Consider the following 27,161-nt stretch of genomic DNA (forward strand, 5'->3'; position numbering starts at 1 on the left):
CCACTTCTTGGAAGATAATCATTATGTTTTAAGAGTTTTCTTTTGGCAGTGATGAAATAAACTAATCTTACTGTGGCTACTGCCAACGTCTGCCTTTTAGCAAATCAGTTAGGCTTACCAGGCGAATGTCACGCAATTAATATTCATAAGCAAAGCTTATAAATCCGATGCTGTACCCCACACCAATTTTCAGATTGCTTTTATACCCCTGGCTAGGAAGTTCTTCATTTGGAGAAAATCAATCGAGCATCAATCTGGCATGAGAAGCTTTTGTTTATATAGCTATTAATATTCAAGATCTTGTCGGTCCTGCCACACTGAGGATTCTTCTCGTATCTCAAGCGTGACACGCCAGAGTGGCCCGAGGCGTCGCTGCCGTAAATGCCAGCAGAACCGCAGGGGATGTGAAAAATCCATGATCCTGTGCCAGAATCATTACTCTATATATCGTGCTGTGCTATTTCGCACAACGTGAAACACTCTAGGTGGTCTCAGTGTCTTCAAGAATACAAAAACGAATATAAAACACAAGTAACAGTTCATGTTGCATGTAACGATACAAATACAAAGTTACCAAGACAGTGAATCAAAGAGTTTAAAACACTTAGTTGAACAAGCAGTTTGATTTTTCTTTTAGTATACCTTTCATTTTTTTTGTTCGTATGCATTTTTTGTTTAGGCTAGCACCATCTGTACACAAATATGAAAACGTCTTTCCACAGAAGATATTGAAGTGTTCGCAAGGCACTTGTCGTCCTTTTAGTTCTATTGTTAAGCGTTTCATTCTTATTTTCCACGTATGGCAACGTAATTCTTTCGTTCACAACCAGCGGGCAAACCTCAAACCAACCTTTGATGCTCAAAGTTCCAAAGTGCTCAACGAGTAAAGTGGGACAACGTTTTTTCTTTCGGCTCTCTGACTTTCCAAGTCCAGCCTTTTTGGTTCCCCCAAAACCCATTTTAGAAAAATATTACGCCTTTTGTTCCAGCCATCATTAAACGAGAGGCACTTGCTCTCATACACACCCACGTACAACCGGTTGATCCATCCGACTTCCCATTGTCCTCAATGCTCTGCGGCGAATCCTTTACCGTCGCCGACAGGTGATGTCAAAGCATGTGATCATCATGAGATGAGCTTTGCAGAAGTTGACCCGGCTCTCCAGACGTTCTGTGACGAACTCCAGAGCCTCCAAGTACTCCAGAGAGTCCACTTCAAACGTCTGCTGAAGGTCAACTGCAAACGTAGAGGTAATGTTATAATAAGCAGATGTTGAAAATGAGAAATCAACCGCACTCGTGTTTGTGCTAACGGATGTTTAAGAGGACTCAGGGGGAACTTGACTTGCGGCACTAATAGCGTTGTTTATTCGCAAGGGCTGTCTGTGTTGTTTAAGAACCTGATTCACTGCAGCTAGTTTCTGTATTAAAACTGAATGCAAAAGCATCGCAACTGTTGAGTAAAATCACCCCTCAGTGTCTGTGTTATATTTGAATACGTCTAGAATCTCATAGGAACAATACAACAAAGTGTAAACCTTCAATCCCAAGTGTTGAGATCTTACATTCAGTGGTCCATTTCTCCGGCTCCAGCATCAGATGCTGTTTGGTCTGCTCTAACTCTTTCTTCAGCCAGTCGTATTTGGCCCTGACTTCCGAGATCCTCTGCTGCCGATTCTCCAGGATTTTCAGTTTGGCACTGAAGTACAGCACTTCCTGAGGGTACAGCAGTAAAATGTGAGACATCCATCCACAGTCTACCGTTCTAAAAATCAAATAAACTCTCACTTACTTTATTGCCCGCGGTTCGCCTTCTCTGTAGACGCTCGACATCATCAATCTCATAAACCTTGATCTCGAAGGGTTCGGCTAGACCCCTCTGAGCAGGCCGGAGGGGCCCGTCCACCCAGCGGACCCCTGGACTGATGATAGGCTTTCTAACAGGGGACGAGGTGTCCAAGGTGAGGTTGGGAATCAACCGTCGCCTTTGAGTCCCTATAAAAAGAAAGGAAATTGTGATTATGGAAAAATATTCATTCATGAATAATAAATTAATAAACCAATAAATGTGTTTCTATTATTTTAAATACATTATTGGTGTTATATATAAAAAACAATTTCAAATATTATAATGACCTCTATGTAAATGTTTTTTTTATTTTTTTTTTATTTAATTTTAATTTTTGTATTGTGTTGTACAACATTACATTGTATTATTTTACACAGCATAAGCCATAATAATAGTTTATTAAATATAAAGCCTGATTTGATTAAATTTAGGTATTATTTACATTTAGACCCTAGAAAACAACCAGTATTTATCACTGTATAATACGTGGTGGAATTGCTTTATCAACTTTAACTATATAAAGTTACAGGAAAAATATGCTCTGCAATTTATTCACATAGACCACTGAGATAACAGCAACAATCCAGCTTATCTGCAGTCTACAGAAATGAGGTCTGCACTGAAGTGTCTCTCCTTTTTGCATACAAATTGACAGTTCCAGGTCTGCTGATGTTTCATCAGATTTGGAACCAAAGAACACGACAGAAAAGGTCAAACTTTCATTATTCTCTCATTCGTTATGTTCATAATTTATGAACAATAGAGAATAAGAGCTCAGAAGAACGTTGAACGTGGCAGTTGATGTAAATTTCAATTGCAAACTGTGGTTGTGCTTTTAAATCCTGCTCTCGTTTTCAAATGCTGCATTCACAACACGATTAGAATATGGCTTTTCTTTGCGGTCCAACGTGTACTGGTCTTGCTTTTGTTTCTGTTGTTCCAGAGGTAGGGTTTAAATTATCACAGTTAATGCTGCATGCAAACGTTTGCGGTGCTGAGAAACAGGATACAATTCTTTGCCTGAGGAAACGACGGAACAGGTCTGTGTTCGGGATTTATTCAGCACTAAATATTCACAGACCACCCACAGCCGTGTTTGGCAACTGCTTGCAGACTAAGACAGCGATCATAACAGATCTTGCAAGTGAGTGTGAGGGAGTACAACTGAATAAAAAGTGTTTGTTTCTTCCAACATAATCTGGAAAGAGACCTGAAAGCTTTGCAGTACAATAAATGCTGTAGAGCACAATCCATTACGGAATATATATATTCATTGGGCATTTATTATTGTTGAGAGTAAAAAGTTGGACACTATGGTGCGCCATAAAATATACTATGCAAAAAATAGACCATATCCGTCGTAGGAAAAAATGTTTTCGTAAATTTGTATGTTTTTTCATAAATTAACATTTAAATATGGACTTGGTATTCAAAGATTCTTTAAAACTAATGCATATGTACACTCACCAGTATTACTTCTTTTCTTTGAGTTCTTTAGGCTCCTGCGACCACTGATGGAACTGTTGTTCTCACTCATCGAGTCCTGAGCAGATGACGTGCTTCCGGTGGCCTCGCTGTCCCGTATCATGCTCTCGTAACCACTACTGCCCCCGCTGTGGTAAAACAAGGCGGTCTTTCCCATGGCTGGAGGAAGCTCTCCGCTCAGTACACTACTATTGTCACTGGCGTGCCCGCTACTGCACCGGTGAGGCCTTCTAGGAGCTGTAATCTTACTGTAGGGAGAAGGCAACGTTTGCACCACCGGCTTTTCATCTCCTTGTACAGCTGCCACTTTTTCTTCAGAGTCAGAAGCCCCTCGTCCTTGGGAAGGGCGCGAGATGGCACTACTCTGTAGAAGCTCTGAGATTCGTCCATTCACTGCCCTTAAAGGTAGCTTTGACGCTAACCCTGTCCCCCTACTTCGACTCAGGGACTGTGTTGACCAAGAATTTTGGTTCTTTCCGTTGGGTGGCAAACTCGAGCTTCTGTTCACTGACTGAGGGAGCGACTTTGTGGAGAAACTTAGCGTCTTGGTGCTAGATGTTGATAAGCTTCGAGCTTTGGGACTCGCCATGAGGAGTTTGCTAACAGCAGAGATTTTGGATTGACTTGCTTTGGGTGACTGTGGTGCGTTGTTGCCATTTGGTCCATTGGTGGGTGATGAGATTAAGCCACGGTTGATGCTTCTACCTGTTCTTGGCATTGTGCTGTCTTTCATGACTCCTCCTTTGGAGCCCAGAGAGGTCAAACTCTCAGCCCTCTCCAGGGAATAGCAATCATAATGCGCCCCATGGGACCTGCCTAAGGAATTGGTTCTGTTTGCTAACTGTTCAAGTTTTGCACTAAACAATCTACTGCTCTCTACATTTGGTGTTTTGTGTTTACCACCCAAGTCTTCAGGTGTGCTGCCAAGAAGTGTGTGAGTGTTTCCTTGGTTGTGTTGAGGACTTGCTCTGTTCCTCTGGTCAAGGCTAGATTTCCTTACTGGTGGCAATGGGGGGATTCCTTTCTGACGGGAGAAGAGACCCGGTCTCCCCGCTGAACTTTTTCTTTCGAGTGTGGCTCTGGGACTGCAGGGTGTAGAGGTAGTCACCCCAAGGCATTTATACTCTCCACTTGTGAAACGGTATGTTGAGTCTTCTAGATCATACTGCTTATGCACCCGGTGCCATGCACGAGGGAGACTGCCCGTTCTGAAGATGTCTGCAGAATACACTTGAGTAATGCTTTCAGATGCGTTGAAAACCACCTCGCAGCCATCCACCACTCGATTCATGGAATCAGGCGAGTATACTGCTTCATTACTGTTCTTGTCGAGTATGAATTTTCTTTTTACAGATTCAGATGTTTGTTTCTCAGACTTTGCCTCAATCTCCTTAGGGTTAGATTCTTCATCACCCTCCCTTTTCATCCAAGGGTCATCAAAATGTATCTCACTTGATACGAGAATATCTGAAGCTTTGGCTTGCAAGTCCTGCAGTAGCATTGGCTTAACAGCAGCGCAAGGTTGAGTTGTGAAGTTGGTTTTAAAAGGAACATAACCACTTGAAGCTGAGAATGTCTCATCTGGTTTGGGGTTAGTAGGTGTATTTTTATCATTCACATTGTCAGTTTGATTTAAATCTTTCTCAGAGTTCCTTTGCCCGTTTGACTCAGGGACACCTTCAAATTCAACTTCCTCTTGAATTTTTAAAAGCCTGTCTTCAGCTAATGCCTCACCTTGTCCAAAGCACTGCTGGGCAACTAAACTATAAGACGACTGGTCACCATCACTTCCAGTGCTCATTTCACTCAGCCACGAGCTGATTGAAGAGCGTCCGCTAGCCTGCACTTCGCTTTCTTTCTTGTTGAGAGGCAGGAATTTAGCAATGTTGGCTTCTGAAATGGTAGCAGTGGTGGTGCAGGGAGCAGTGGTGTAATGCTCCAGGTCTTCACTCATGCTGCTGATGATACTAACGGGCCTTGAACATGAGGCTAGAGCTTGCACTGAACAATCACTGTTAAAGCTGATAATACTGGTAGGTCGTCCATTCTCCATCGCCCCTTTAATTGTCCGTTTTTCCACCAAGGTGAAAACCAACTCATCTTCTCCATTTGGCTCCAATGGCTGTTGTAATGTAACTGTGGCTGTATTGTTTTTCAAATCTTTTCTGTCCATAGGTAGCTGAGGAACATCATCACAGAGCGTCTCGGCTGATCCGATGCTATTGCAGGATGAAGATCTTCTTAGGACCTGTGGACTCATTCCCACTGGAGAGGTTCTAGATTCAGGATTAAGCAAAGATTCCATGGATGACTTTCTAGAGTCCTTAAAAAGATTTTGGGAAGAGTGAGGAGGTGTGCTAGGCATTACTCCTTTCTGGGTGTACACTTTGCAGCGCTGAGAGGGAGACGATGGCGGTTTGTATTCTGCGGTTTTAGTAAGACTGGCAATGCCTAACCTTGGAGAGCCCATAGGACGAGTCTTCCCCTCACTGCTGCTCCCACCACTGATCGATTCTCTGCTGTCATGTAAGCTGGAGCTCTTGGCCCTCTGAAGAGGATTGAGTTGCCCGACACCACTACTACCCGTCACACTTCTGCTGGTAGAGAGTCCACAACTGCCTGTTGAACATTGTGCCAAGCTTTCAATAATCGAATGAGCAATCTCTGCTTCTTCAAGCACCTCACGGATTTCCTGCAGCTGCTGGTCATTAGAGATCCTTTTAGGAGAACTGGATTGCTGGCTTTCCTTGACAGCTTGGCCAGGCTCGAATTTGGCAGCTTTGTTAGCGGGGGCTTCTTCGAACGGGAATTCTGTAACTTCTTCTCGTCCGTCGATGCAGTCAAGCCTTTCTTGAAGCTCTGCAAAAGTGTTGCACTTAAGACAATCTTTCTCCTTTTTACCCGACTCTGGGCCCTCTTCCGGCACAGGCAGAAGAGGCTGAGGATGAATGTGTTGTAAGGCTTGAGCAATTTGGGCTACAGCCTGTTGTTGAGACGGTTGAGACTCCAAAGGAGCCGTAATGGGATCTGGTATATTTTGATGCAGGGATGGGATGATAGGAACAAACTCGGGAGGACCTTCGTTGTCTGTTAGCTCTTTGTCTGAGAGGGCTGAGCCATTTGGACCGACGTAGATAACTGTGTCACAAGACTGCTCGCTGCTGGAATAGTCGTCTGGGTCACTGGAGAGGTGAAGCAATGGCATCTCTGAATCAACAACATTTCGGGAATGGATGGTTCTTAACTGCGTTGGGCGGCGCATTCTTCCTTCTTCGCATGAGCTTTCGCCACCAGAGGAACTGGATGTGTATTGCTATAAAAGAAAACAAAAGTATAATAAAGTGTATACTGTTATAGTCCAAGACTTTTGAGTGATTTCTAAAATAAGGAACGGTGCCATACCACGCTTACTTTAGCCTTCTTCTTTTTCAGCCTAAGAACCCGAGAGGCGATCTGAAGGGTGGAGAGGGTCTCTGAGAAGTTGTTAGGAGATAAGGAGATGTGAGCTATCATGGTGGTGCGGCAATTCATGTTGCCCAGGGACTCTCGTAATAGCATGGTCAGCTTACTATCTCTGTCGACAAAAACATCAATGAAATATAAATGTTGTTGACAGACAGACATGAATAAACATGAAGCAATTATGTTTTAAATGCTTTTATTTTACTTTCTTTAATGCTACCTTTATACTTTACACCTTTTGCATATTAATTAACAGAATATTTTAATGTAGACCTTTTAAATAACTAAAATCAGACAGGATAGTTACATTCTGTTTGGCCACCTTCATTTGCTGACCCAATTATAAAAACACGACTCTGGAACAGTCTCTATCTTTAGAGAGAGAGACAGAGAGAGAGAGAGACGAACACTTTCTGTTCTGTCTGTCTTCCCCATGGCAACCATTAGAGGTGACATACTGTATAAAGCAGTTTTTTCAGAGATGAGTAATCTACCATAATGAAATGCACATGTAAACCTATTTACAGATATAGATGGTTTACAAGAATGATAAATGTGCTCAAATAAACTAAACTAATTATTGTCAAGCGGTATATGAACAGTGAGCATATGGCTATTTAAGCATTCAGTACATACAAATTATTTCATTTATTATAAATGATGTAGCAAAATATACAGATATCTTTAATAAAGATCTGCCTTAAAGAGACAGCCCCCGCCTGAAAAAAACGACCATAGAAGGAAAGTTTACAATGGTAATCAAAAATGCCCCAGAACTGTTAGTTCTCTTACAATCTTTAACATATCTTCTGTTGTGTTCAACAGAACAAAGACATTTATAAAGCTATTTTTCCTACCATGGTAGTCAATGGTGGCCGGGAACTGTTTGGTTAAAAGCATTCTTCCAAATATCTTTCTCTGTGTTCATCACAACAAAGACTTTTTTGGGTGAACTGTTCCTTTAAGGCTAACACTATACGTAATTAATGTAAAGATGTTACGATTTGGTTGATTGTCTCTGTGCCCTGGATTAAACATTGCATTCCCGTTTAAAATGGATCATTAATTCTAAATCTGACATTTCATCAGAGATGAATTAAATCCTTCAATTAGAGAAATAAAAAGCAGCTCCGACGTTATTTGGCGGCTAATTAAATCGCTGTGCTAAACTGGTGACTTTTGTGCATTTATATTAATTTATGATACATGCATATTAATTTAACTTATCTAGTACAAATGCTGCATTTCTGTGAAAAGCTCCAAACTCTAATTAAATCTCAGCTCTCCAGAGCGCTCACAATTCCAGGCTTAAACCCCAAGATGCTTTGCGATGTAAATTTGCCGTGATTAAATTAGGCAGCCACGGCAAAAAAATCCCTACGTGCCTCAAGGGAGCTCAACGGAAACAAGAACGGGTCTGGAACATACACGGCAGCTTCTAGAAGTCGCCCGTTTAACCCAAATTAACATGTTGCTTAAAGAAAACAAAGTAGCAGTTGCAGTGAAATGGTCTGTGTTAAGGACATTAGATGAACCCCAGCGAATGCGAAACGGCATCTGTCTCTATGTGGTTGTCTGGCGGAAGCTTACAGTATCTACAACCCCTGAGGAGAAGTTAAGGTTAGAATCTCTCGACAGACTTGATGTAGTATTAGAGTCCATTAATAAGTGCTCACATCAAGGGCTAGAAAATGTCAGTTTGTACATATCATTCATGAGAACTTGAACATTGTATTGCATCCTTAATGACTTTAGATCCAGGCGAGTTACTTTTTACATTTGACTATAACAGCGATGCTTGAAGGTAAGACTGAAGAATTTGAAAATGAAGGAAGAATGGAGGATACAGACCAGCTAAAAAGTGGCCAAAACTCATTTTATCTCAGTTGCGTTGTTAACGAAATGCTGTGGGTTTGATCCCAGGGGATTGCATATAACTGTGTAAAATGTATAGGATAATGCAATGTAAGTCGCTTTGGATAAAAGCGTCTGCCAAATGCCTAAATGTAAATTTTACAATTGCTAATAAACCAACCAGAATACATCAAGTTCATTTTAAGAATGCTTGAGTAGGGTTCAACTGGTATACAGTGCTTGACCCACTTTTTGGTTTATACTACTAGTGAATTTAAGTGAACTAGTGAACACTTGAGTATAGGTACCAGTTCTCCCTACTTAACTACTTGCTTATTAGCATGCCTATTATTAGCATATTAGCACATTTACTTACAACGAATAAGCGAAAAATGTAGAGTTATTGAGGCAAAAGTCTTAGTTAATGTTTCGTTAATAGCGAGAATTGTACCTTAAAATAAAGTGTGACCGAACAATTATACCAACAGTGCACTTGAATATAGGTTCAAGTGCATGTTTCAGATATTTAAACAAGGTAAAATGTGTTTATAATATACAGCATACAGAAGTCTTACTTGTAGGGGATGTGTTTGCTGCCATTGACTAAAGCCAGTATGACGTTCCCAAGGGCAGATAGAGAAAGACACAGTCCTGTCGTGCTGTCTCGGGTCTTGCTCAAAACCTTCACACAACTGCCCAGATCAATGAGATGCAGTCGACTTCTGCCTCCAGACACTAAACAACAGAGATACAGTTAGATTTGTTTTTCATAGGTAAACATCATTACCTCCGTATTTTCATTTTGTATTTTTGCCTCACACAATAATAGTTGTTTACTTAGATGGATAGATTGATCGCAAATAAAAACGCTGTCATCATTTACTCACCCTCAAGTTGTTTCAAACCTGTATAAATGTATTTTCTCTGTTCAACACAAAAGATGTGTATTTAGAATAGTGTAGAAACCCCAAGAGTTCTGGGGCACCATTGACTACCATAGTATTTTCGTTTCCTACTATGGAAGTCAATGGTGCCTCAAAACTGTTTGGTTACAAATATCTTCTTTTGTGTTCAGTGGAGAAATAAATGTATTTAGGTTGAAACAACTTAAGGCTGAGTAAATGATGTTTCCAGAATTTCCAGAGGCAGTCAGTTGCTTACATTCTGGCCCATTTCTCCATTTGTGTTTCACGTAAGAAAGAAAGTCAAAACGGTGAGATATTCTGATAATGTTGCTTGACTTCTTATAAATGCAAAAAGCAAAAATACTGCAGCAAATACCAGAGTACTTTGAAGAATACCATAGTGCATGTCCAAAAGCATCTCATGGCAATGCTCAATGTACCCAAAGCCATTGTGGTACTTTAGTGATAGATTTAAGTGAAGACTATACCATTGACTGTTTTGTAATATTTAAAGAGCTACTTATTCAAAGCCTGGAAAAATGCTTTCAAACTTTTTAAATACAAAAGTATATGAATTTGTCAAAGCTCTAAACGGAAATATTATTTTCTGTGAAAATTAACAAACTAAACCTCGTCATGGAAACATTTCGGGTGGATTTCATGTCTATCATCACACTCGGATGCTTGTGCACAGTTTGGAGGTCATTCAAGTTACCCTGATTCCTCAAAAGCTCGGGCTAACACATCTGGTATTACTTTCTGCTCCCAGTGCAGTCTCTGTCGGAAAGATAAAAAGCTCACTCGTGCCAAAAATAAAGTTTCTCGTGATAACTGTTTTCCAGAAATAACCCAAATTAGCACAACGGCTTTTAACATCTGATGGTACGTCACATTAGCGACGGCACCTTTTTTGGGCTGATATCACGTTCTGTCTAAGATTATCGGGGACAGAGTATTTATAAACCAGACTGGCAACATTCTGAAGCAAAGCTTTGAGTTTGCGAGCAGCAGATTAAAGTACAGCATGAAGTAAACAGGTTTGACAGACATTCATAATGAGCTGACCATAATGACTGAGGCTGGCAACTGTTACAGATTTATTCAAATGAATGATGTTAATGACACCTAAGTCCATTAAAACCGCCGAAAACCTTGGAGATTGAATTTCACTGCTGTTGGTGAATCGGGTCAACCAGTATGGACTTTCTGGTCAACATTTACATTTATGGACTTGGCAAATGCGACCTAGACAAGTGTTATACTTACTTCCTCCCTTGCCGGTCTTCTCCATTCGATACTGGTAGATGTGAAGCGTGAAGAGCATGTGAGAGTTGCGATGCTCCTCTTCATCGCAGTCCGGCTTGCTGCTGTACCGTGCCGCAATGGCAGCGTCCAGGAAGAAAGCAGCTTTTTCTGCGGTTGGAGCTCGTAACTCGCTCTGATTCTGCAACTGTATCCAAACACAGAGAATGCAAACATCAGTCTGTAGCACAGTCTCAGAGAAAACAGCACTCGCTTTGTTTTCTTCAACATTTACCATATCATGTTGTTTTTTTAAACAACACTGTGGATAAATAAAACAAAGCATCAAAATACTGTCAGTTTAGCTACGTCTTAATGTCTGAATGGAAATGTTTGTTATGGAGGAAAAAAGTATTTTATGTAAGCACTTTGGTATCACGTCTGTCGGCTCTGAAAGGAACCGGAGAAGCGGAGGCATTACAATCCACTGAGGTATCGGTCCAAAATGAGATTAGTGCTGATGTCTGAGGGATTAATGACACGGGGTTGCCTCTACACGACTAATCCTTTCATCATGTTTTGCATTTTACCAACAATGCCATCTTTATTGTACGTTGAGTGCCGTGCTTGTTTTTATACGCAGATGAATACGGAAACTTCTTACGTGTCAGATGTGGTAAATATGTAAATTTGCTGTGCCTATATCCGAGTGTCATTACATTTTGTTTTTAAATTATGGGTTTATGATCACATTAAACAATGCCTCCGGGTGATTTATGTTGCAGTTATAACCATCGATCACATGTGTACTTTGCAAATAAACAAAACATGGAAATAAAAGTGTGTTTTACCTGCATTCCACAGATGGGGTCCTCGCAGAGATAGACCCCCGGAGACTGGCTGTCCTGCAAACTGCCTGTCGCCACTTCAGACAACAAGTCCTTCAGGTTTTCATCTTTTCCCCAGACCTCGACCGCAGACACTCGTACGGAAAACCGCGCGCCTGTCTTTTCCTTGCATTCGTTGATCAGTTTAAAGAGCCAGGAAATGGCACAAGGAATGATCCCCAAACTCTGCATGGACTCGTCCTTGCCTATCATCGTGTAGGATTTCCCTGCAATAAAAAGTCAAGTTTGTTCACTCTTTAGGACAACAGACTGCTGATACATTTTACCCAAGATCTAACCTGGTGCTTCAGCTGACTAGGTGAAAATGAAAAAAGATGGAACACCTTAGTTCTGGTGGGACTGTTCTACTGACAAACAGACCATGAAAGGATATAAAAAGATACAAATACAGATTTAACTGATATATTGGTATTTAGATTACATTAAGAAGTGTTACCCAAGGAGCTTTAAGTGCACCCCAAACTCATAACCAAAGTGGGCGCAGAACACCTCCATCTATTGATGTGACTCTAATTCAAATGCGCAAAGCACAGATTTTGATAAACAAAAATAAACAGAGAAAAAATTACTTGTTAATGTTATAAATTAGCTGTAAAGTTTTTTTGTTCAGTTTTGGTTTCTTTGCTTTAAAAGGTTCTATCTGACATTATTGTCAAAATTGAGTTGTTCCTATATTCTTATTTCATGACAACTTATTTACATTATATGATGTTGTTTCTTTACATTGTGTACATTTAGCATTTTTCAGAAAACAGCAGCTTTTGTGCACAATGTAAAAAGGAATGCAAACACTTTAAAGCTCAATCCCTCAAAACTGCTCAATTCCTAGGCATCGATTTGTTCAATTTTTTATATTTGTATCTTATTAATGACAGAATTGTATTGGCTTCATTTTGTTAACAATAATAAGACTTGGATTGAAACCTAGAAGAGTTAAACAATTCTACAGATAAACAGACATGTTTCACGGGTTGTCTTGTTCGAAAACATGCAACAAACAGACAGTCTTCCTGTTGCTTGTAATACAAACATGGATAATGTCTTCAAAGATGCTGATCATCATAATATAAATTATATCATGAATTCATTGAAATAAATGATATGCTATAATTCTAAGCAAACTAAACCAGTACTTTACATTCGATCAATTTCTGATGAATTTATGGTCAAATTCTACCATGTACCATAGTCTCTGGCTGGCCACAGAAATATTGTACCAATGTATTTCACACTTTTTAATGGGATACTTAGCTTTCAGACGGCCACTCTGGCATAAACCTCAGTGACAGATGTCATACACATACTCGGTTAAAACACACATGAAAACACTTAAAAGTTTTGAAAAAAATACAAAATTAGTGCTCATAAGTATGATCAGAAAATGTAGCGCAATTCAAGAGGACATTTTATCTGGACTAAATGTTTTTTTACGTCCCTAAAAGCTCTTAGGTTTGACAGTACGCTGACATGTGCCATATGTCTGGCTTTGCTCGAGTGAGCACTTCAGCCGTGTGGGCAGCAACAGCGGGTTTGCCCACAAAACCAGAACCGGCACAACAGCCTGTTGATTGGCAGCGTGTGTGGATATATTTCTGGACATTGCCCTCCATGCTGGGACATGAAGAAACACCCCTGCTGTTGACATGAAAGGGACCACTAAACAAAATAGTATGTCACACTACACATTCTAGTCAGATTGAACTTCCAAAAGCTGTAATGGAGGAGAGATGATATTCATTAAAAGGTCATTTTCAATAAGAACATGCTATTTAGAAATCTTGATTTCAGTGGCTCCCTGTGCTTCTAGATGGAGTCTGTTTCCTTCACTTAAAACAAGAGATAAGCGCTTTGTTCTTAATGGGTTTTGTGACACACCTTGAGACAATTGTACTTTAAAACATAGAGATTTTAATTCACAACACATCGAGGAACATTTAAGAAGACTCTTTTTTTTATCAAAAAATCTATCATCGCAGGTCCATTGCTTCTGAAAAACATGCCTTTTTCATGAATTTTAAGGCTGAGAAAGATAGAAAAATATAAATATTTTATAAAAATAATATGTACATCACACTTAAGAATAAAGATCCTTAAAAGGTTCTTTGCAAAGTGAATGTATAGTGTTTTTATCTAAATTATAATTTGCAAATGTCCAGTAAGAAGAAATACTGTGGTCATTTTCTTGTTTTTACGTCCTTTTTTCATAATGTCCTTCCATTCCGTAGATTTCCGTATCAAAGCTGCTCGACTAAAAGCCTAGTTCAGATCAAATAAAGTTGATGGGCTTTTACTTCCAGGTGGAAAACAAGATTGATGCTCTGTAGCAGATGACCAAACAGAAAAGCGGTAATTCAATCAGTCTGGATGGAGTGTGGCATGATGGGAAGGCGGAGCTTACGAGATTCAATTACTGCAGCATCTCTCTTAAAATTTTTACACACACACATCCATTACAGACTTCAACCTGTCCCTCACTTTTATGGGTTCTGACTTATTGCAATAAAGCACAAATAAGCCCCCGGGCTGATCAAGCAATTTCAGGACCATCCTCGCTCGCGCGCGCTGGCAATTTTAATGTCCTCATACAGCGTATTCTCGCAACCAGGAACAAGAGGTCAGGGTGTATTATGCATTATTAATATTTTGGATCGTTTGAAGTTAAAAAAAGGATTGTGAAAACAAATTTGTGTGTAAGCCTGACAGATCTTGAAAGATTCAATCTGATGAAAATCCCCACGGTTGTTACTCTCAACACGCTAACAGGCCAGCGTCTGGGTTATTACAGCTAGTTAATTAGCTTTGGACCGGTGACCAGTGAAATCACAGTTGAATGCTGTTCCAGTGATGTATGAGCCGGTCTTTGGTGTTCAAGTAAAGGTTAATGAAAACAAGGCATCTGAGGCATTACATGTAGCCATCAATTCACTGACCACCAGCCACAGCTCTTCTCTTGTTTTGCACACAAATGGATGGTTAATTTTTACGCTCATCCTCCAGAAACAACTCTGGACAATCACAAAGAAACCGGATGAGATCGCCTGGTGGCTACGCGTGTTGTGAAGCTAATTCCATCTAATTCTCAGGATGCATTGGGGGGGAGGTTGGGTGTTTACTGACCATAAACTATGTCAGTGAGATGAAAGCATAACCATATGAATTAAGGCTCTGACATTCATGACAAAGGCAAGGAACATGTCTGGCTGAAAAGGCACTTACAAGATATTAGAAAGGGGCAATGGAAGAGGTTGGTGACAGCGGGTTGATATTTTAGAACGATGTTGAAATGACACTAATCTCCCTGTCTTGACATAAGGCTGACAAGAGCTTTAAAGAGCAGAAAACAGTCCGGTAATTTGAAGCTCATGCTGAAAGTTTTGTAGAGAATGACATGCTCAAACTGGGGAAATGAGACATGAGATTTTTGTAATAATATCTTTATTAATTCTTCTAGACTTCAGTGAGGTTGAAATAGAGCGAAAAGGGGAACGTTTACTGCTTCTCAGATATTTTACATGTAAACATCTCACAAATATCTACGTTAGAGTTTCAGAAGAGACCTCAACAATGTCACAAAGTGAGCTCAGATTTGATAAGTCAATATCATTGAAGATTTCATTATAAAATCCATAATTTTACAGCTACAATCCACATTCTTTTTACACCTCCGTACACGTCATGTGCTGTATTTGAACAGTTTTCTCATTTGCTTTTGCTTTTATTTCTCTTTCAGCAGAAACATCTGAGACATCTGTTGATACTCACATGAGAGAATCAAATCTAACCGCTGATCAATAGTTACATTGTTAACAGTATATTTTAACTTGTGCCTCTTCTTATTTTCCAAAAGACCATCGATGGATAAGCCACCTTTAAAATATAGAAATATTAGGCAAAATAATCTTGCTCGTGTGCATCTTTCCCATCAGCGACCTGCTCTCTAGATATCCGCATTGACCACTAAAGAATCCATATCCACAGACGACCAGCCAAAGAGTCTGTCGGTTATCTGCTTGAAGCCACTTACCTAGTTTGGAGTGTCCGAAACAAAACACACAGCCGTCCGCTCCATTGACCACAGACTGGATGACCTCAGCCACGGTTCCTGCACACACCTCCGCCTGATGCCAGGAAACACACAACAGACAATCAAATGCACGCACAATACTTATATATAGTCATATCAGTTTTGAGATTTTCACATAAATATTAACAATAACATTTATGCATTTGGCCAACGCTTTTATCCAAAGTGACTTACATTGCACATTTCTACAAAAGACATTGAATACATTTGTGTCTGACTATGTGCAATATCCTAGGATCGAACCCATGACCTTGGCGTTGATAGCACCGTGCTCTAACCACGGTTTGCTAGGATTATAGGAGCTAGTTGGATTGGTTTGTTTTTATAATGCCTACTGTTTTTTCTGTAAAATGATAGGATACAAGGATATAAATTAAATAGTTTTCCCCATTTGTCTTGTAAATGTGTTGTCTTGTTCTGAAATTTTATAGTATTTCAAAAATAAAGAGAAATCTTGTTAAAAAACTGAAATTTTCTGGCAGCTGGGGAACCCGAAATAAACTGTAATAACTGGTTTTCCCTCTAAAATTACACCTTCCTCCTTTTTCTGTAATTTTACGGTTTTGACCTGTACAAAAACTGTAAAATGTCTTTTTTTCTACATTTTACGTGTTAAATTCTACTGTTTTACAGTGTATGGATGCAGAAATGAATGGGGAAAATAGTTCAAAGCTGCCGAAAAAGTGGACAGTGCTCTTGAAAAATGAGCTTACTAAAAAGTAAACATTAAAACTTTTGATCCCTGTTTACATATTTTGTAAAAACATAATTATCCTTTACCTGAGAGGCATCATGGGAGAAGGCAGCATCAAAGGCGAACATCTTTGGAGGAACTTGATTGGAGGTGCTGCGCTTCTGGGATTGATTCGGCTGAGAGTTGGCCGTCGGGTCCATGATGGTCACCTGCTTCTTACGCGAATCAACTTTCAGGAAAGAGCTGGATTCTGCCGCGCTGGTGGGCGTTGAAGGACACACGCGTACCATCACTTTTACCTGCACACAAACGACCTTCCGCTAAGCATTGAGTCAAAGTGGCAAAGCAGCTATATATAAGCACAAAACAACATTCAGCTTGAGGTAGAACATGCTTTTTAGGTTCTTAGCTTTATGGATGACAGATTTAGTTTGACTCTGCTTTCTGAACACCAAGTATACTGTTTTATGTGGTTTTAAACATTGCCATGACAACTTTGCACCCAAACTTTTTTTACACGTTTGCTGCATTTGAATCAGAGAAGATATAGAATTGTTTTGCAATATTTAAAGAGTTATATATAGATTTGCAGAAAAAGCAAGCATTAAGCTTTTACGCTACTAAACACAGTCAGGAAGATTTGGAAAGATACGCTGAAGTTTAGCTGAAGTTTTGTTTGGAGCACTAAAAGTATGTGTTATTTGTAAAGATTTGTAAAGGATTCTGGGTAAAAAATATTTAAAGTCATTTCAGTGTTCTAGAGTATAAACAAAAGTAAACTAGTCCGGCGTAAATATTGTTCATATTCCCAAATCAATTCCATCCACCAATATTTGTGAATCATGCAATCTATAGTTGTTTAAATATGCTTTATTAATGGCAAACACATTCCTTTATAAAGGGAAAATAAGTTATACCAATGATGTAATACACCATCTATCTGCTTAAGCATGTGCTCGGTAAAACCATCATTCTCATGCACTGGAAGCAATTACAGATTAGTGGACTAGAACACAAGGGTGATTGTTGAAGCCCTGTGGAAAGACAAGAGATACATCTTGAGTTTCTTTCTAGCTACAACATGCATGATACTTTCCCAGCTATAGACTTCAACATTCATCTTTTACTTTGTGCCATAGACGCAATGGTTATACAAACACGGCACACATCATAGATATTATTTTGGGTCGTGTCTTGGACTTACAAGCTAAATTGTGCACGCAAACCTTATATGGTGTCACAGCTAAATTTAATATAAATCTCTCTTACGCTATTTTATAAATATAAATATTAATATTAATAATATAAAATAGTATATTACGAACTGTTTTTTTCTACATTTTTGCTGTGTCACATCATAAAACACATGTATGGTTCAAGGGCACATTCCGAGATAAATGTGTTTTCAAAGAGCAGATCTTCCAATCCTTCCAGAGTTCTTAGTCTTCTCTGTTTTTTTATTTAATTTATTTTATTTTAATTTAAATTATGTGGGAAGAGTTACATGACAAATATTACTCCTACGGGTTTGTAATTTGTTTTTAACCATCAGTAAAAGCAAAAACAGCTCTATAATAATAATTTTTCTCCAAGATCAACCCTTTACATCTAGATTCTGCGAAGGAAAAGACGTAGAGTTCTGTCTGTCGAAATAATTTTTAGGAATATAATTTGAGTGTGTTAAATATTTCATTGCAGTACTATTTAATAGCAAAGAGAACAATGGTTACTTTTTTGCATATTCCACCTGAATTATTCATGAAGTGAAGTTGAGAATACATCACAGCAGTATCTGCTGAAAATATGAGCAAACTCATGACAATTATACAGTAGTCAAAAAAGGAATGCAGATAACCTTTGACATTGTAATGATGCAGTTATTTCAAGCATTGCTGCCGATATGTCACCGGCACCGTAATCCACCAGAAATGTGGCAGCGTTTGTTGCAATGCTACGTCTGAAGCATTATACAATTTGACTTATCTGTGACTGTGTAGTCTACCTTTGATATAAAGCTCTGAACCGTAGCGATAAGTTATAACATCAAGAGCTTCAAACAGTCTTACATCTCATAACGGCAGTAAACCTCTTTCTATTGCCACAGTTGGCCATGCATTACACCTTCCAGTTTTGATAATCCACGTCCAGCGTGCCTGGTTTTTACTCTAAACCAATTATCTTGTATAGCTACAGCAAATATAATATGGCGTGTATTCGGTGATTTGCACCAGAGCCGAATGCATGCGTTGAGCATTTGACTCTCGGAGGCAGGGATGAGATCACCGCAGGGGGGCTCATTAACCAGCATATGTGGCGGGATGATGGTGGAGGAGGTGGTCTCCCTGTGAGCGCTTGTGGGTGAGAGCGGTTTGGAGATGGCAGCACGACTAATTAAAGGAGATTCTTATATTCGTGTTATTACAGATCTTCAAGAACAATAAAGGCGAAACCCACATACAGGCTGAGTGGTGGCCACACAGCTATAATTATTCATCATTACGTTCTGTTAGACCAATTTTATGCATCCTGAAATAAATACAGTGGCCTCTGAAAGCCGTTCTTAAATGTACTTGCATTAGGATCAAAACAAGAGACAAATGATTCTCGACCTTTTCTCAGAACTGACTTAACTGAGTCATGACTGTTTTAACCATCTGGTCTTCCAGATGTCCCACCAGTTCTTCACATTACTTATGGAAAATGTCACAAGTTTGACAAGCAGAAAGTGTCAATATATGTCACGTACAGCACAATAGACTATATTTGCAAACATCTTTATCATTTAAAACTGACATAAAAGGTTATTTTGGTTTACTAAAGTTTGTTTATTGAAAAAAATCAACTATTGGCTTAAACAATTAAACGAATTGAAATTGAATTAACGAAAGAATAAAAAAAGGTTGTTTCAGAAATAACTTTAAATAAGTTTAAGGCAATAACATTTTTATAGTAAAGCAAACTAAAAAAAAAGATAATTAATATTATATAGCAACATAAAAAAATAATACAATTCCAAAAACGTAAAACAAAATAGCTAAAAAATGTACAAAAATAAAAGGTAAAATAATGAAGTAAACAATAATAATGTAATTAATTATAGTATAAATGTATATAATAAAAAGTATCTAATTAAGTATAAAATAAAAATAAAAGCTCATTTAAAAGATGAGTAAAGCTAAAAAGACAACTATAATAATTCTGCATCTGCTGACAAACTTCTTTTAAAGTATATTTTCTATTTTTAAATAAACGCAATTTTGATATCTAAAACAATTAATTGAATGTATTCATTCACTTTTAAATGTAGTTTTAAAATATTATCGTCTAATTTATTAGGTAAACTGTATGCAGACTTTCAATATAAACTTGTGTCTCTTCCTGAGCTTTTTAACATGAACGGTGAAGTCAGTCGCTGGCAAAAATGGATTTATGCACTTATGATCCACAGACCATGATAAATGTATATCTTTTGCACACATGTTATGTCTCATTCCCTTATATTTAAAGAGATGTGTCATGATGAAATGTCAATAGCACACTTTTCATTTCAATGATTGATTTGATTTATATCTTGACATTTGAAGTATAGTTCAGGATCAAGACAGATCAGATCCCGATATTAATTCGAAGCTGTATAACAGCCCAGAGATGGCAAGCTCTCTATAGCTGTCTGTGTGTTCCCCTACTGGATTTATCTACATAATCAATAAGACGTTCATTTATTTTGTCCATTACAATAGACAGATAATGTCAGAAGTCTTCATATTCCTTCTGAATTAGGTTTCTGACATGGTTTCTGCAGAGACCGCTTAATTAAAAACACATTTATTTACAATCCATTACAAGTTATGAATCTATCTCTTTTGTATTACTGTATATCATTTAACACTGTGCAGTGATTTATACGTATTCAATTTACACAGCAATATTCAGATGCACATTTCAGGTCAGGGTCTCAGATGTAGAGAATATTGAATTCCCATACGCTCATCACGCTTTGTGATATCCCTGAGGGGTTTTTCTTTACCACCTTTATTTTAGAAAGTGCTATTAAAAATTGATTAGGTAGTGAACGTCTATTTTTCAAGGTCAGAGGGCGGCAGCCATGTGATTGATGAACTCCTTGAAACGGCTTGTGCAACGGTGTGTCATGCATTCTGGCTTTCTACAATGTTAAACGTGTTGTCTTTTCATGCTTAACATGGTCAACTTGTCAAAAAAAACGTTTGGATGTATGACGTAATATTTCTGTGCTCTATACACTCCCCCAGTGTTCGTAAGGGTTTCGGAAAGTTTTTTTCAAACATGAAAAATCATTACGCAACAAATTGTATTAGTCCCTTATTGGACGATTCTCCCGGAAAAGCACACGGCACGCTAACGCATCAACCAAGGAGAGCACGAGAAGGAGCATGCGCACAAGTCACTTTCACTTGTGTGCAGGAGAGAGAGAGAGAGAGGCAGTACTTTTTTCTGCTGCATTTGGGTGATGAATGTTATATAAATGGTGGATATAACGCTGGATTGGATGATAGTTTGAAACTAATAAATGAAGCGGCGGTCCTAGCACCAAAAGATGCCGGAAATGAACCGCATGCGGTGAGTGAAACTGATGTCTGTGTTTTCTTGGCAATGTGTGCACGTGCTTAAGTTCTGCCTCCCCACACGCGTCGCATATTTCACGCAAAATCATCGTACAGCTGTATCTGTATTTTATAAATGTGATCAAAATAAAGACTTCGCGGATATTCGAAGGGTGCGATGCTCAAGTACTCAAGATTAACATGAGATATACAGAAACTGTGTGAGAGAGGGCCGCTTTAAACTACCAGAACGTTTTAGGGACTGAGAGAGAGGATGGAATGGGCGGAGTTATAATTATGATGTCATCTAAGAAAAGAATGCAGAATAATTAGAAACCAAAAGGAAGTATCTTAAGTTAAAAGAATAGATGTGATTCGTTTTTGTCTAAAGGAAAACGTTGTTCACCAAAAAAATTACATTTTCATTATTTACTTACTATCTGAGGAACATAAAATTAGCCCCTAAGACCACTATGCATTCCACTTGTGAAAACCCCATTGGTTCACACGTAATCATTCTCTTGTGTTTCAAACATTTACATTGCATTTGGCGAACATGCTTTTATTTAAAGCAACAGTTCATTTAAGATATCCAATACATTTTCTGTAGAAAAAAACATTTTTGACAGAACTGTTCCTTTAAATCGCATTACCAAATGCTGCCATTGGTAAAACAATAGTAACCTCCCCTGGATTCCTTTAGTTTAATCTCATTATACTGTTTTGTCAGAAAACTCAATCTAGGAGATACCAAACCCACCCCACTATAGTTTGAATGATGATTGCTGTGTGAATTGGGACAAAACCGCCCGGGTCCAGATAAAATACGACTTCATTCACACCAAGACATTTTGAAGGCATTCTTAATCATTCTCATATTATTCAAAAGGGAAATATCATGAATGTCACAAATAAATTTGATGGAACACAAGGGTGTATTTTTATTTTGAAGTGTTTTTATTAGTTACGTTAAATGATGTAAGAGTAAATATGCAGTATATGGCTGTATCTTAGATGGATATCTCCAAGATCACTTTCATCACAAATCTTACAGCAGCTCGAGCAGTCTGACAGACCCGCTACACCCACCCATATCTTATCTCGCGATGTTCTTATTTCCAAAGGCCACAGTTGCAACCCAGTCTCATGGGATAGCTGACATTTTTCTTCTGTAAATGCCAGCATTTGCATTGCCCACCATCCCGCATATAAATATCTCATTTTAGATCGCAGGTACAAGCAGCACAACATGAGGCCTAATGTGGGTGTAGTTTACAGATGAACTCAAGCTGTTTCGGTGCAAGAAACGTGTTGGCGTTACAAGATGACTCTGTGTAAACTCACCAAAAGTTCTGGAAGCGTCTCGATAACAACTCGGCATGTGGTTAATTATGGATTTTAAAGAATGCTTTACAGAAGATGCATTTGACAGCAATCCAAAGCCTTAGCATATGAACCGGCTCCATTTGGTGAGCTCAAATGCCAGGACTGGATATTGTGCTACCCAAAGGACACCGTCTGTCTCCTAACACAGATGAACATCCCTCATCCTCTTATGCACAGCACTAGGATCTCAGACACATACCAGAAAGGAATTTCAGATATGCCGGTTTCCCCGACGATTCACTGAAGATTAACTTTCAGCATGCGGGGCTTGTCTACTGTCAACACGGAGCGACACGTGATACAGACCCGGACGAAGGACAAGATGTGTGCATTTGATGGATGCTTTCCATACGTTGGCGTGCTAGAGAGCTTTAAAACGAAAAACAACAAACTGAAAGAGAAATCAGTGATGCAAACAATCTCCTGACCGAGCGTGTAAAAGAAATGTAGCCACGAAGAGAGACAGGAAGGTGACAGGAGCTTCATCCGGTCTCAGGATTTTTCATTATGTTTGGCTGAGGGTGGCAAAATTGCACCGAAGTGCACAATGAGAATGGTCTCCTAGTCATAGAATTTAATGAGTGGTTAAGGCGTTGGACTTAAACCAATGGATGTGTGTCCACGTGGGTTCGAAGCCCACTCCTGGTAACAAAATTATCAAAATCTTTAGGCAATATCTGAATGCACCATAAACCAAAAAAAAGGAAATTTGTGGGAACTACCTACATGTGCTCTACAGGACAACAACAGTACGAGCATAGAAATGATGAAATAATCATGATCCTACAGGATAATGGCTGCAATATGACTTAATATTGATATACAATATCAATCCAACCAAGTTAACTAAGACTAATAAAACTGAACTACAGCTAAAACTAAGACCTTCCCGGTATACATTGATAAACTAAAATAGATCTTACCTTGCCCATGCCGGGTGTGTCTTTGACTTTGTTGACCGCACGTAAGAGGCAGGGCGGAGCAGCGGGCGGAGACACCTGCAGGATGCCGCTGAAGTTGGTGGGGAAAAGGGGCGGATCACATACCACAGGAGGGGCGGGACGCTGCTTCTTTTTCTTGGATGACAGATTCAATTTCTGGGCAGCCCTAGGGAAAGCAAACACAAGCCATGAGGACGTGGGGAAATATAGCGGATGTGTGTGTGTCCTGTTTATCAAACTTATGACGTATTTGTTTGTTCGGTAAATTCGTTTTAAGATTACGGTTTAAAATACAGCTTGGAAAGTTTGGCTTTAACAAAGCAAAAGATTGTGAGAACCGAAGCAGCCGTCTATAAACACTTTTCTAACCGCCAAGAACCGAGTGGTTAAGGCGTTGGACTTAAGATCCAATGGACATGTGTCCTCGTGGGTTCAAACCCCACTCCTGGTAATGGAGCTGATGCTTTATAGTTAAAACGTTCCAAAGAGAACTTCTAGTGCTGATAAACCCCACCAGCATATAGAAATCAGCTGTGTTATAAAATATTGTTTGCATTGATGTAAGAATAGCAGATATAGATGATACTTTAATCCCTTGGGGAAAGTTAAAAATGTAAACGTCCAGTGGACTCAGATTCAAAATAGCTTTATTGGAATGGTCAAAGGAGTCCAAAAACGGAGTGAGATTAAAAATGCATATTTACATTAACGACATACTACAGCAAAAATAACTTAATTTATTCAAACATTGACATTGCAACAATTGTCCCTCTGTAATTTATGACTTCATGTTAATCCAAATATTGTGCTTTCATTTAAAATGCTGTCCAGAAATCACATGCACAGTGGTACCCAAAGTAAATGAGTTTATCCACCTACAGCAGTTGTAACATGAGGAAAAACCTTGTTTATTTAGTGCTTTAAGGGATATTGAGAAGTGCTGTGGCTTAAGAGTGGACGCCACGAGGGTCTATTGATTCCAGCCTGTAAGAAACTGTTCCAATTGGCCCTTAGAAGAGTATCGATCTCCAGGTTCACCTGACCAAACATATCTGTGCAGAGGCTTATCAAAGCCTCATTAAGACTCTCAAAGGATTCAGATGCTGGAGGCTGAAATTGAAATGGAAAAAACTAAACAGCCATCTTGAGAACTCAAATATGAAATCATAATTTGTTTCCAGGGACGAGGATGCTTCTGCTAGGGCACCTGGGCAAACTCGAGGGGAAATGATGTGATGCATCCACTAACAATTTGGGTCGTTTTGGTTCAAAGAAGTTGCCAAAATAGCACAGGTACATCTCTAAGATGTCTGCTAAAGATCTGGAAAACCTCTGCTGTGTAACAACATCTGATAAACGTCTTAGAAAAGGCATACATACTTTATAAATGATAAACATCTTACCGACATCTTCTAGATGTCTATATGACATGTGACAGGATTGCAGATAAGCAAACGATAAAAGATATGTCTTGCAGATGTAAATGCAGACATCAAATAGACGTCTCCCAGATGTACTGTATGTGTGCTATCAGGGATGTATGCCTAGAAATCATTAAACCAGTACAAAGCCAGTCCTTTCAACAGAAAAAAACAATGCAACCATTCTCTCCTGTTTAGTCTCTCGATGTAGTGATGCTTTGCCAAACTCTTCCAAAAAGGTACAAGATTCTCGATAGCGCTGTTTTACCCTCCAAACTTTACCTCAACTTTAATCCAAAGGTATCGCAAGCACACTTCCACGGGGGATGCGAGCGTGTCCGATGTGCAGTAAAAGTGTTGGTTTGTTCACTTTGCTGTAGCATTACCTTAGGCACAATCTTTCATTGCGAAGCAGAAGTTCTCCTCCTCTACCACCCAGTGCAAATCTATTCACGGTCAGGATACAAACGGGAGGGAGAAATAGCTTCTATATAGGCATTTAAAGTAGCCAAGGTCTCCCGGCACAAAAATCGCTTCACATTATAGAAATACACCCTCAGCCTCTGGCTATAAGAGAGGAACTCAAGCGTCGTGATAAAGCAAAGAAAATATTTTTGCTTCTTTTGCACGTGATCGAATTACAGTCCAGTGTAGCAGAGCGAAGTGGCTACTCTGAGAAAAAAGTGAGACAAAAATAATAAACACCCTGGCAGATAAGAGTTGGTGGAAATATAGCTGGAAGTAATAATAATGGTCTGTTTGTATAGAGATCGAATCTGGAGATGTAGTTATGAAATCATCAGCCCGGGCATTTTGGAGGCCAACAAAATGAGCAGCCTACCCTTGGAATGAGTAAACCATCACCTGGATGTTTTCAGTGTGTGCGTAAAACTTTGTGTAATCCCCATGAGGTTGTGACAAGGCAAATGGCTGAGCTTCAAGATGTGAAATGCAAAGTGAGGTAGCTATTATGACACTCATTAATGTCTGAAAAACTTAAACACACACACTTCTAAGACACAAAGAATGACAAAATCCTTGTTTTCCAACTTCTAATGAGCTGGCAGGCAAATTCTCATAAAGTTACCTACCGCCTGCTTCTAATTCCAAACCTCTTGTCCTAGAAAAACAAGCAAAGCATCTTTCTTACCTGCTCGAGAGACCCGATGAAGATGAAAATTGCCTCGTGTTAAAAGCCAAAGCGCATTGACGGGGAATTGGTCTGAAAATTAGGAGGACACTTTGCTTGAATTGGTTTGAACCAAAGTCAGTCGAGATGTGGATGTGTTATTTTGCGAAGGCGTTAATGAGATTTCCGTAAATAGCATCTTAGAAGAACATTCAACTCCGACTTAAAGAGCAACAACTCAGAAGAAGCACAATATGCACATGATTAAGCGTTTATACACCACATACACATGGAATAACCTAGCCTTTACATTATAATTCAGAGTAAAAAGTATCACTAAACTTTGGCATTTTCTAAATCCATTGTGTGCAAAACTCGCCACTGTGATGCTTGAGGTTATGGGCCATGTTTGCAGGTGGTTATCGCTTTGCAATGTGCACAATTATACTTACGTGACCTTGTATCTCCATTATTCGTAATTATAAAATGTTGCCATATATCGTTATTTTTGTGACAAACCTTTATATTTGTCACTGGGTTTTGCAAATATCTAAATCTAACCAATAAAAACCTTTAAAAAGTGCTTGTAAACTCTGACCCCACAGTATGTAATCATTTAAAAGCATTTCCTGAAAAACAGCGAATTTGGACACAAGGACAGCGATGTAGTGTTTTACATTTGTATTAAGGTTTGTTCAAGTCCATAGCTCTATAGTAATTATGTGAGCAGCACTAATACAACATTTAGTCTTTCTCCTTACATTTAATCTCATTTCCGTAAATCAGGATTCGTTTCTCACCTGTCCATCACTTAGAGGGCCCGAGGACCCCTAACTGTCCAGAGTTCAGTTCTTCCGTCCGCTCTTTAAACAACTGTCCCCGTTCAATGAGTTCAGCAGCACACCCTATAAATCCAACCTGGACTTTGACAGCTTATCAAGAATCCATTAGTTCTCCGTGTTGTGCTATTTGTGGCCGGTAGATAATGCCGAGTGCCCATCCTCAGGCGTATCCACAACAGACAGAAGCGTTTCTGCAGCAGCAAGACGATAGCTTAATCCCCACACCTGAGCACTTCTGACTGCCTACGCGCCCTCTCTCTCTCCTTCTCTCTATCTCATTGCCATTTCATAGTCTCGCTCGCTCCCTCTCTCTCTCTCTCTCTCTCTCTCTCTCTCTCTCTCTCTCGGTTTCTCCCATCTGTATCTCAATTCAAGT

General features: G+C 39.2%; 1 protein-coding gene across 1 annotated transcript in view; it reads right to left on the bottom strand.

Annotated features, from left to right (window-relative positions):
• Positions 1 to 312: 312 nt before the first annotated feature.
• kif26ba (kinesin family member 26Ba) overlaps positions 313 to 27,161 on the bottom strand; it is a 68,420-nt gene continuing 41,571 nt past the window's right edge. Inside the window, exons 5-15 of the mRNA XM_079458171.1 lie at positions 23,376 to 23,559; positions 16,570 to 16,782; positions 15,730 to 15,823; positions 11,649 to 11,911; positions 10,822 to 11,005; positions 9,226 to 9,385; positions 6,746 to 6,908; positions 3,317 to 6,647; positions 1,793 to 1,995; positions 1,566 to 1,716; positions 313 to 1,237 (exon numbers count right to left, since the gene is read on the bottom strand). Of these exons, the coding sequence (XP_079314297.1) occupies positions 1,089 to 1,237; positions 1,566 to 1,716; positions 1,793 to 1,995; positions 3,317 to 6,647; positions 6,746 to 6,908; positions 9,226 to 9,385; positions 10,822 to 11,005; positions 11,649 to 11,911; positions 15,730 to 15,823; positions 16,570 to 16,782; positions 23,376 to 23,559 (5,095 nt within the window). The 3' untranslated portion in view covers positions 313 to 1,088. The remainder of the gene's footprint in view (positions 1,238 to 1,565; positions 1,717 to 1,792; positions 1,996 to 3,316; positions 6,648 to 6,745; positions 6,909 to 9,225; positions 9,386 to 10,821; positions 11,006 to 11,648; positions 11,912 to 15,729; positions 15,824 to 16,569; positions 16,783 to 23,375; positions 23,560 to 27,161) is intronic.

Source organism: Barbatula barbatula (assembly GCF_947034865.1).
Source record: "Barbatula barbatula genome assembly, chromosome: 6".
Classification (NCBI taxonomy): domain Eukaryota; kingdom Metazoa; phylum Chordata; class Actinopteri; order Cypriniformes; family Nemacheilidae; genus Barbatula; species Barbatula barbatula.